The sequence below is a fragment of the Eublepharis macularius genome, chromosome 9 (genome assembly GCF_028583425.1).
Source record: "Eublepharis macularius isolate TG4126 chromosome 9, MPM_Emac_v1.0, whole genome shotgun sequence".
NCBI lineage: Eukaryota > Metazoa > Chordata > Lepidosauria > Squamata > Eublepharidae > Eublepharis > Eublepharis macularius.
The window spans coordinates 4,141,985-4,153,302 of record NC_072798.1 but is presented as its reverse complement, the minus strand read 5'-3'; the positions used below and the strand labels follow the sequence as shown (position 1 = coordinate 4,153,302).

Genomic DNA, 11,318 nt, shown 5'->3' with positions numbered 1-11,318 from the left:
GGAATGCTTTCTAGAAAGTTGCTTGCACCAAAGGAATTGTTAAACTAGCGGCTGTGTAGTAGGCTGATTAGATGTGCCTCGGGCCCGGTTTCTGTCTGTGCTCCTTTATTGTCAAGCCCTTAAAAATCCAATTGATTGCTGGCATTCCTGCGCTCATCGCATTCCTAGCTCCACATCATGCCCTCCCCACTTTACTAGTCCCCCAAGCTGCTGTCTTTCCTCACATTGACGTGGCCCACCCCACCCTCCGCACCCACAGCCAGCCAAATCCTAGTTTCTCTTATGTGAAGAGAGGCCGAGGTTCAGGGCTGGATTTCTTAGCTGTCAGTGGGAACAGTAATGGGGTGAGAGGGATGATGGCTGGGGAGGGGGGACAAGCTTTGCTCATTTTGCAGCATAACTTACAAAATCGCGCAGTGCGTTGGCAACTGGGTTTGTGGGTGCATGAGTAGTCACAGTAGGGCAAGCAGTAAAGCTGGATATCAAGTTTATAACAGAGTTCCGTTGAATGCTTAAACAGTGTATTATCCCACATGTTATAGCATACACGTTGTGGACAAAATCAGTCAGATGAAACTAAATAGGTCCTTGAAAACATTGTATTTGTCTGCAGTATGCAAGGGGCTTGTCGTTCACTGACGCTGTAGATTGTCTTAAAAATCTTCATGCTACGTTTCACTTAATTCCGGAAGAGAGAATATTTCATGTGGCTTTTTCCCCCAGCATTCTTCCAAATGTCTAATTTTCTCGCTGGAAAAGTGAAGGAAAATCCTTGAGTCTTCACTGTTCTGCTCTGCTCAGTGCTCTCACACATTCCTTCTGGCAAAATGTGAATTATCAGTTTTTCTAAGTCCATCTATGGAATATTCTTCGCCAGCTGATTTTGAGTTTTTCACATTTCTGCACCTGGCATTTCCCCCGTTTACTAACCCTGCTCTATGCGCAGAGCGAGCTAGAACCAAGATGAGCTGAGTGTATCTCAATACGGATGAATGCCTTTTGTCTCCATCTCTCTGGCTTGCAAACCCGCTCCCATCAAATGCCTTTCTGCTGACTGCCTTCCCAGACCCTTTCGTAGGTTTCCCCACCCCATGCCCAAATCTTCAATACAGGGCACTGGTGCTGTCTTTAGAAGCAGAACAGTTTGTCTGTTACCCCAACTACGGGGAGAGAGGGAAGCTGCAGGCTGCCCGGTGCGCTGCCTTGTGGCCCGAACTATAGTGCCACCCTCTCTGTGTTTTGCTTCCTGTTTAGCTGCTGGTTACTGGTGCCAACTTGCACCGGGTGCCAGCACAATGAGCTCTGGAGAGCTCAGAGGCAGGCAGAAGGCAGTCTTCCTGCCACTTGCAAGCTGTTGGCCATCTGTTTTCTTACTGCATTTTTCCTAACGATGTTTTTATTTATTTAAACATGCATATACTGCCTTTCTACATGATTTAAGCTACTTAAAATAATAGTTAAATACATTCCCAATTAAAGTCCAAATCAATAGACCCCCCCCCCCCAAGTCTCTATAATAGAAAAGATCTGGTTAATGCCATTATCCATTAACCAGATTTGGTTCTGATTAATGCCAGGTGAGCCTCCCCAAGAGGTGGCACAACCAACAAATGGCTGTCAGAGATTGTAGCTGGCGCACAGGGACACACAGCAGGAGATGGGTCTCTTCAAATGTGTGGGTCCCAGGTCATTGTACATATCGTCTAGCTGAAAGAGGCTTGCATATAATAAGAGCAAAGGTGGGACTTGTTGTGGAGCTAATTGTAAAAGTAACCCTGGGCATGTTTGGACAAAGGAAATCCGAAACCCCAGGCACAGCTGTCTGTTTAAACAGTTGGTGTAGCATGGGAGATTTCTTGTGACTATTGGCTTCACTACATTTTGGGTTCATATATTCCCAGAGAGAATGGTCATGTCTTCCACCCACTGCCAGTTTCAAAGAATTGCATCCAGAGGCGCAGGAGGGGCATTTTGTCAATCAGTGTTGCTCTCAGAATCAGTTTTGATCGCCCATCAGTGAATATCCATGTGAGGGTAACTACCTAAGGGTCTCTCTATACATGCAGATTTTTCAGGAGTTGGTCTGGGTTCCCGCAGCCGTATAGGAGTTAAAGAGTACATGGCTGTTAAAAAAATAAAGGAGAGCCCAAACGGCCTCAGAATGCCTCCGTGGGGGCAGGAGGGGCTCGTCGTCAAGCCTTTTCCTCATGTCAAAATAGCACAGGGGGAGTAGTCTCCCCCCCCCCCCCCCCGGTTTTTACTGCTCCACGTGCACAGAATATTCCATGTGGAGCAGAAAAAACAACGACAGGGGAAATGACGTGAGGGGGGAGGGGGAGCCCCTCTTCCCCCAGTGGAGGCATCGCACAGGAACCCCGACCAAACTCTAAAAAATCTGCACAGCTCGGGAGACCCTAGAATTTTGTTCCCTGAGAGAGTATTGGGGCCTTTAGGCCAGTTCTAAATCAAGCCGTCTTTCCAAAGGAGGCAATCTCAGGAGCGCCCCTCCCCATATCTAGACCCAAGTGCAACGGAAGGAACTACAGCCCCCAGACTGGGGCGGGGGGAGGGTCTTCTGTCATACCGATTGGTCATTGCTAGTTCCAGCTTATTCGTGGAAGTGTCCGAGCCTGTGAATCATACATCAGTGTTCCCTCGGTGTAAATAACTTGATTTGTTCCTAAGTTTGGCTCAGCTTAGATAGCATGATGCGTTGCGAAACAGCACCCCTGTGCAGAGTGCCCAACCACAAGCCAGTCTAAATAAAACCAATGAAAACCTCATTTCCTCTGTTAAAGCTGAGCCTTGGCTCTCGAAAGCGGCTTTGAAGATCTGGTAATGCTGGAGAGAGGCCTGCGCCCTTTAGGAAACACTCTTGGCTGTGGTGAGAGCTGCCAGGATCGCTTGCTGAGCAAATCGAAGCAGTCATGGGGCGCTAGCAAAGGGGGCACTGAACTCTGCCTGATCCGTTCAGAGCGCTTCTTAAAGGCCAGCATCGGGAAGTGGGACCAGGAGGCTTTGGTCTTCAGGCTGGCTCATACGTTGCTTTTCATACATCTATGCAGAATGTGTTACAGGGGTGTGACATGCACATTTGCAAGTATGGGTTTTGTGCAACTATAGACACAAAAGGAGCTGAAACTGGCCATGAACTCTTAGTGTGCGGGGTTCTTTATTCAGTAGGTAACCCTCCGGTGCTCTTTGGTTTCTTCTTGGGGTGAAATAGTAAAGAGTCCAGTAGCACCTTTAAGACTAACCAACTTTATTGTAGCATAAGCTTTCAAGAACCACAGCTCTCTTCATCAGATGCATGGAGGGCAAAAAGAGAAACTGGTCAGATATAGAGGAGGGGGGGGCGGGGTAGATGCAAACATCTTCTGATATGCAGATGCAAACAGCTCCTTCTGATGTGGAGATCAGTTTGCTTCTGTAAAGGTTCAGAGGACTTAGCCGTGTTAGTCTGTAGTAGCAAAATCAAAAAGAGTCCAGCAGCACCTCCAAGACCAACCAATTCCAGTCCAGTAGCACCTTTAAGACTAACCAACTTTATTGTAGCATAAGCTTTCGAGAACCACAGCTCTCTTCGTCTGATGCATCTGAGGAAGAGAACTGCAGTTCTCGAAATCTTATGCTACAATAAAGTTGGTTACCCTTAAAGGTGCTACTGGACTCTTTACTGTTTTGCAACTACAGACTAACACGGCTAACTCCTCTGGATCTATGTTCTTGGAATGACTTACTCTACACAGGTAAAGCCACAAAGGATAGACTAAGAGCACCTTGTTAAAATTTCCACGCTGCGCTGCAATTTGCAAGGTGAATTTGGCCAGGTAACTCCCTCACCCTAACCTACCTCATAGGGTTGTTGCGATAAGAAAATAGGGAAGGGATAACTCTCAGTTATGTTGCCCTGAACGTTTTGAAAGAAGGGTAGGATTAAATGTACTAGAGAGAGAAACAAAATGGTAGAGTTCAGTAGCACCTTTAAGAGTAACCAACTTTATTATAGCCTAAACTTTCTAGAACCACAGTCTCTGTCATGCATCTGACAGAGAGAGCTGTGGTTCTCGAAAGCTTATGCTACAATAAAGTTGGTTAGTCTTAAAAGTGCTACTGAACTCTTTACCATTTTGCAGCTACAGATTAACATGGCTAACTCCTCTAAAGAGAAGAGCAGGATTTGAGTCCGGTGGCACCTTACAGACCAGCAAGACTTTCAGGGTATGAGCTTTTGAGAGAGCTTCCTTCTGAAGTGTCTGAAGAAGGGAGCCCTGACTTTTGAAAGCTCATACCCTGAAAATCTTGTTGGTCTCTAAGGTGCCACCAGACTCAAATCCTGCAGTTCAACATAGAGAGCTACGTATCTGGAGGAAAAAGATTTGGGGTGCGCGCACGCACACAAAAACACGGCAACAAACAGGTTTATGTCTACAGGTTGTAGCCTCAAAGAGGAAAGTACATAGACTGGGATCTTCTCCTATCAGTATTCCCCAAGTATTAACCCACATTACAGCATTTCTAACAGAACAAGCAAGAGTGATTGCCAAGTGGCAAGCCACCAAAGAAGCCTGCAAGTGAAACTTAGTAAGGGACACGTACACATTGCAAACTTAAAACTGTGAGCCAAGGATCTCTGGAAATTGTAGTTCTTGGAAGTGGAGTTATGGTTCTGTGCCACAAAATTCTCAGCATCCACATAAATGTTTCCAGGATTCTTTGGTGGCAGTAAAGCAGGTTTCTGGTGATCAGTACGCAAAGTACAGGGTGGGAAAAGAGAACACTGATGATGTGGCTGCTGTGCCAGACGATGCAGTTGCTGTCTAATTATCTGTCAAAATGCACAACAGCTCCCCAGAAGTGCAAAAACTGCAACTGTCAGAAGCAATTAAAGGGGCTGTCCGTACGGGCCCAGCCTTATCCAATACAAACCTGAAAGGCAGCCATGCTGGTTCATGGCAATCAAGTTAAGCCTCCCACACACTTGGCATTCTGTTTTTTACCAACTGCAGGACCCAGCCCACCCCGGAACATCTTTTCCACCCAATTCCCACTGAACCCGCAGTCTGGTAAGGGGTTCTGGGGAAGTTAGGCACTTGCTATTTTATTGGTTGAACCTAATAAAAATGGCCTTACATGGGGGCTGCATTTGGAAAGGATCTGATACAAAATCTTTTACCCACCACTAGCCAGCTGCAAGAGTCATTCCTTACCAACCATAGAAAAGAGTCCAGTAGCACCTTTAAGACTAACCAACTTTACTGTATGCATGATGAAGAGAATTGTGATTCTCGAAAGCTTATGCTACAGTAAAGTTGGTTAGTCTTAAAGGTGCTACTGGACTCTTTTCTATTTATGCTACTACAGACTAACACGGCCAACTCCTCTGGATCTACCTTAACAACCACAGACTGTACTAACTAATCAGTTCGTTTGCTGCCCATACAAACCTGGGTCATTTTTTGAGAATGACTGCACCTCACGCTGGTATAAGTGGCAGCCTGTTGGCACCTGAAAGGCTAAACTTCTAGCATAAACTTATGTGGCCTGCGTCTTCAGAAGCAATGAGTGAATTTCCCCTATTTCCCTGCATCTAGTTCACATACGCTTAACGCTGGAATAAAATGTGTCGTGGACCTGTTTAATGCCACAAGGGTAGGTCTGCAGAAAAAACAAACAGGAGTTCTGCGCACCCCATGGTGAATATATGCCAGCATCAACTTCCTGAGGACGCGCTGCATGCATCTGATGAAGTGGACTCTAGTCCCCAAAGCTGCTGACTGTCTACAAAGTTGTTAGGCTTTCAGGCATCCCAAGACTCCTGTCTGTTTTTGCTTCAGCAGCCTCACATGAGGGCAATTTGGAAATTCACAGGGGGGATAACAGACCAGATCTAATTCTGATGAACAAACATTTTCAAACAGCCGCTGTAATGGTCATTGCCAGATAACCTGGTGGGGGACCCCAGTATTAAAGGCATTCCAAAATAACCAAGAAATTGAAGCAAGCCTGGAAAAATGCCTCTTCCCCCACCTTGCTGCCACGTCCCCAAAAAGAAAAAGAAAGGGGGGCACCATATCTCTTAACTGTACTGCAATAAGCCTTCCTTCTCCATACAGAAACCACTGCTTAGGCACAGTTACAGAGGAGGGCTTGAGCAACAGAAGTCCCTGTGGTGCAGAGGTTGGAGTGACACAATAAGATCCAGGAGACCCAGGTTTGAATCCCTGCTCAACCATAGAAGCTCTCACACTCTCAGCCTAACCTACCTTGCAGGGTTGTTGTAAGGATAAAAGAGAAGAGGGAAAAGATGTAAGTTGCTTTCGGTCCCCACTGGGCAGAATGGCAGGGTGTAAATGAAGTAAATAATATGGGATCTCCCTCTACTCCCGTGTTGCTGCTGGCACAACTAGGAACAGTAATAACACTGGCGCCTTCCTGCGTTCGCAGTATAGCTTGTGCCCCAAACTATGGTTGAGAATGAACGCCATGCCCCTGAATATGCGCAGAGTGCCTTTCCTTCGCTGACAGTGCAATCCTAAACGGAGTTATGCCAGTCTAAACCCATTGATTTCAATGGGCTTAGAATGGAGTAATTCTTTAGGATTGCACTGCGTGTCCTACAGACCTGCTCCTCCTTGCCAAATTCAGCTCGGCTTGGCGCTGCTTCACACGTTGCAAAGCGACCCAGTAGGCAGCCGCGGCCTCCCCCTAAGCTGCGCGACACCCGTGTTTTGCAAACGCGCACCCGCCGCCTTCCGGCTTGACGTCCCTAGAGGCGCTCGCCCAGCACGCCTCTGCTACGCACGCTTCCTTGGGAGTAAAGCTTTGCTCGCCAGTCACCTCCAAACTTGCAACCTTCGCGCGGCAGGCTTGGAGGCCAACAAAACACCCGTCACGTGTGAATTGCAAAACCGGGAGGCTGCACGGGAGGAGGCGTCCCCGGTTCACACACCCCTCACCCCCGGGAGGGCGCATGCTCGGTGCGCGCCCCTTTAAGCCCCTGGCCCAGCCCTTCGCACGCGTCTTTCTGGCCCGGGGAGGCGGTTCGGCTCCGGCAGAGCGAGAGGCGGAGGCGCCGCCGCAGCAGCAGCCCTGGAGGCGTCGGGGGGCCGCGAGGGCTCGGCGACGATGTCGCTGGAGTCGGATCCGGGCCGGCGGCGGAGGTCCACGCACGACTGCCTGGGTGAGCGCGCCGGGCTGCCAATCCGCCCCGGCGGGGCTCGGCGCGGTGCTTTTCCGCCCGCCTCCTTCCCTGATCCTTCCTCGCCTAGCCTCCCGGGGGCGGCCCCAGAGGGCTCGACCTGCGCTTGCTTCTGGCCGTCTTCCCCGCTCTTGGGATTTGGGGTGGAGGCGCATCTTTCCAGGCCTGCTCCAATCTGACAAGCGCTGGCGGCGGTGGGCTTGGCTGCTACCCCGGGCCATCTCAGGACCGCCCCGGGTAGGCTGTGGCGGCGGCCGGGTGGATGCAGAGCCGGGGCTGGGTGTGGGGAGTGGGCAGTCGCCCAGGTTTTCATTAGGGAGCGCAGGCGGCACACCTGTAACTTTCCACCGGGGCTTGGGGTGTGTGTGTGTGAATCTAGAAAATGCCCCCCGGGTGGAGAAAGGGAAATTTTCCACCTATTAAAATGCATTCAGCACCGAAGCCTTAAGAATCAAATCTTTTCAGGTTAGAGTTCTGTTTTAATGATAGAAAAGAGTCCAGTAGCACCTTTAAGACTAACCAACTTTGCTGTAGCATAAGCTTTCGAGAATCACAGTTCTCTTCGTCAGATGCAAGAACTGTGGTTCTCGAAAGCTTATGCTACAGTAAAGTTGGTTAAGTCTTAAAGGTGCTACTGGACTCTTTTCTATTTTGCTACTACAGACTAACACGGCTAACTCCTCTGGATCTGTGTTAATGATGAGAGGCATTTTGGTGGCATCCCACAGTTGTAGGGGACAGAGGAAATAACAGTAACAGCAAAGCGACGCATTTAAGAAGATAGTAAATGGAAATTTTCCTACTGGAAATGCTTGGGGGTGGGGCTGGAGATCAGCTGCAGAGCATCTCCTTTGCATGCAGAAGGCCCCTGGTTCAAACCCCCGGCAGAACCGGCAGGTACGGGATATGGACAACCTGTAAAAGAGACCCTGGAGAGCTGCTGCCAACCTGAGTAGGCGATACTGGTCTGATTCAACGCAAGGCAGCTTTGTGTGTTCACCATTTCAGGTGGGTAGCCATGTTGGTCTGGAGTAGAAGAGCAAGATTTGGTTCCAGTGGTATCTTAAAGACCAGCACAATGTGTTTATGCGCCTGCTCAGGACCTCTGGCATGGCCAGTTTTTTGGGGGCGGGGGGGGGGGGGGCTTGGCCTCCATGCCCAGGCCTGTAAGTCTCCCAGGGGCAACTAGTTGGGAAGCAGGATGGTGCATTGAAGTGACGGGCTTAATGCGGCTCAGCTGCTCTTGGGAGTAAACAGTTGCTTTACCCCCCCCCCCCCCCACTGCTCACTGTTTGACTGAGTTATTTCTTATCCTGCTGTTTTGGCTGACAACTAGAGGGGATCAGTGCTGGAAACTTCAGTGGCTGTGCTTTGTCTGTCCATATCTATGGGCTGCAATTGCTAACTTGATCGTATTAATGAAGGGGGCTTTGACTCTCAAAAGCTCACATCCTGGAAATCTAGTTGATTTCTAAGGTGCTGGGGGATCCAAACCTTGCTTGGCTCACATTGTGAATCTGCCTTGAGTCTCAGTGAGAAAGGCACACTGTAAATGAATAACCGGAGCCTCCAAGTTTAGAGGCAGTGTACCTTTGAGAATTACATGCTGGGGAACGCCAGCCAGGGGAAGGGCTGTTCCCTTCCTGGCCTGCTTATGGCATTAGGTTTGCCATTGTGTTGACAACAGAAGACGGGCTGTGGCCTGATCCTGCCAGGCAAATCTAGCATTCTTCCCTCCCCACACCTGATTTGTGGTGGAGAGTGCCCTCAAGTCATAGCTGACTTATGGCGACCCCTTCTGGAGTTTCCCAGTCAAGACACTAACAGAGGTGGTTTTCCATCGCCTGCCTCTGCAACCCTGGTCTTCCTTGGAGGTCTCCCATCCAATTACTAACCGAGGGCGACCCTGCTTAGCTTCTGAGATCTGAAGAGATCAGGCTCACCTGGACTATCCAGGGCAGGGCCCCCTGATTTGTTGCAAATAAAATCAAGGGTTCTACTTGGAGGTAAATCCCATCAATATCTTGTGCCAAACTAGGAAACTGGAAGAGGCGAGGGGGGGGGACACTATGAAGTGGCTTCACATGTTCCAGGTACAGAATTGCTTTGCGGTGCAGAAAAGAACACGTTGGGCTTAGGTGTGGCCGGGTAAGGTTCACATTTTGGGTTGGCCTGATGCTTGGGAAGTAAACACTCCCAGGGCTAGCTAGAGAATTTTGTTCTGCTGGCGGGCTTCCCATGCCTGCCTTTTGCACGAAGTTATGTATGCAAACTTTAATTAATTAAACTAATTTAAACACAACAAAGGGTCTGGTGACCTGAAGCTGGTCGGGTCAGAGAATGGTGAACCTTTGAGCTAACGCAGAAACTTTCATCAGATGGAAAATTCTGTCTAACTCAAATGTGTGTGTGTGAGAGAGAGCTACTTGGTATGGTGTGTAGTGGTTAGAATGGTTAATGGTTGAACTAGAATCTTGACCAAATCCTTAGTTTGCACCATTGCGTGCCGGATAGCCTTGGGCCAACTGCACTGTCAGCCTAGCCTACATTGCAGGGTGGTTGTGATAATAAAATGGGGGAGGGAAAACGGCATATGCCACCTTGACCTCCATGGAAGGAGGGGTGGGGTAAAAAAATAATAATAATAACTGCTTATATATCGCTCTTCCGGACAGATTAGTGCCTCATTGTGGCACCTGGACTCTAACGTGGCTTCTCTGCAGCCATGGAAAAACCCCAAGTGCCAGTCAGTACACAGAGGCAAAAAGGAATTCCAAATATTTTTTTCTGCACTAGGTGAAGCCGACTCCTAATCATTTTAAACGGGTGCTGAGGGACTGCAGATCTGTTTCCTAGCCCCGCTTTTCCGTGTCTTGTTATTCTACAACTTCCAACAGAGCTCCTTTGGGTAGGAATGGGTTTTCTGTGCTTTGCATTTGGATCAATGTTCCTCCTTGTTCGTTCTTATTTAGTTCTCTGCCTTATCTTGCTTTGCAGGTTTTCTTTGAACGCAATAGACTTATTTTAGGGACGTCCTTGCGTCCCTGAAGTGGAGAGCCTCACGTGTGGAAGGGTCTGGGCTTCATTTGTTCTTAAAAGATGGAATGAATGAATGGAATGGAAACTGTGTTGTGTAGAAGAATGCTGATGGTGAACCATATGTGTGATTATTGGGGAGGGAAGAGTGAGGTTTTAGTAGCCCTGGCTCTTGATCCTGTATTCGATGGACTCTGGCCTAATCCAGTGGACCTCCTGCCATGTTCTTGGACAGTAAACTAGATTCAAGGCTGGCTTTCTTTCTTGCATGCTGACGGGGAGCAGATTGCTGCTGTGGTGGTGACGGGGCAGGCACGTACATTGAGCCGGCTATCTCCTGATGCCAAAGTCTCCCTATCAGACCCCCGCCTCTGATCCAAGACCCTCTGCTTGCTTTTCTTAGCTGAGCAAATAACACAGCTTATAAACCTTTTGTACTAAAACGGAGTTTGGGAATGATCAATGGTAGCAAGTCTCTGGGCAGGACAGGCAGATGGGATATCGGAAGCCTTTTTTGTATGCAGTTGCCCGCTTGCCCCTGAACGACGGCTGTCGCATCATGTTTGAAATGCTAGAAGGGTGAGGTCATTGTGTGATGAGACCTTGGTGTGTTGGTTCAGCAGAGGCTGCTGCGGCAACCTTGGTATTAAGATTGCGATCTCGGTTATAAATTTTATTTACTTAGGCTATAAACAGTAAACATAAAAGATAAAAAGACACAACAGTCTAAAAAAACCCACACTAACAATACATATAAACATAAAAGAACAAACAAGACAAGCAGCTAATAATAATAAAAAGAAAATACAGTTTAGAAAGATAAGAAAAAGACAAGCAAAATTACAAATTGAGTTCCGATCTTCTTCGCAACATATCATTTTCAAAGTCTCACTTATTCTATGTTAAACATAAGAGCCCTCTTTTTTCTATTGTTCATGATTCTTAATCCGTAGGTCCAGATACCATCAAATCATTATTATCTGTTTCATGTAAAAAATCTATAAACGGTTTCCATTCAGCCAAAAACGTAAAATGTCTTTTCTCTAATCAGTGAAGTAAGTTTTGCAATTGATGCAAACTC

The 11,318-nt window shown here is 48.1% G+C and overlaps 1 protein-coding gene across 1 annotated transcript in view; it reads left to right on the top strand.

Moving 5' to 3' along the window:
- The first annotated feature begins 7,115 nt into the window (after window positions 1-7,115).
- The window catches only part of LOC129336045 (uncharacterized), a 38,609-nt gene continuing 34,406 nt past the window's right edge, over window positions 7,116-11,318 (top strand). The window contains exon 1 of the mRNA XM_054989012.1: window positions 7,116-7,183. Within this exon, the coding sequence (XP_054844987.1) occupies window positions 7,129-7,183 (55 nt within the window). The 5' untranslated portion in view covers window positions 7,116-7,128. The remainder of the gene's footprint in view (window positions 7,184-11,318) is intronic.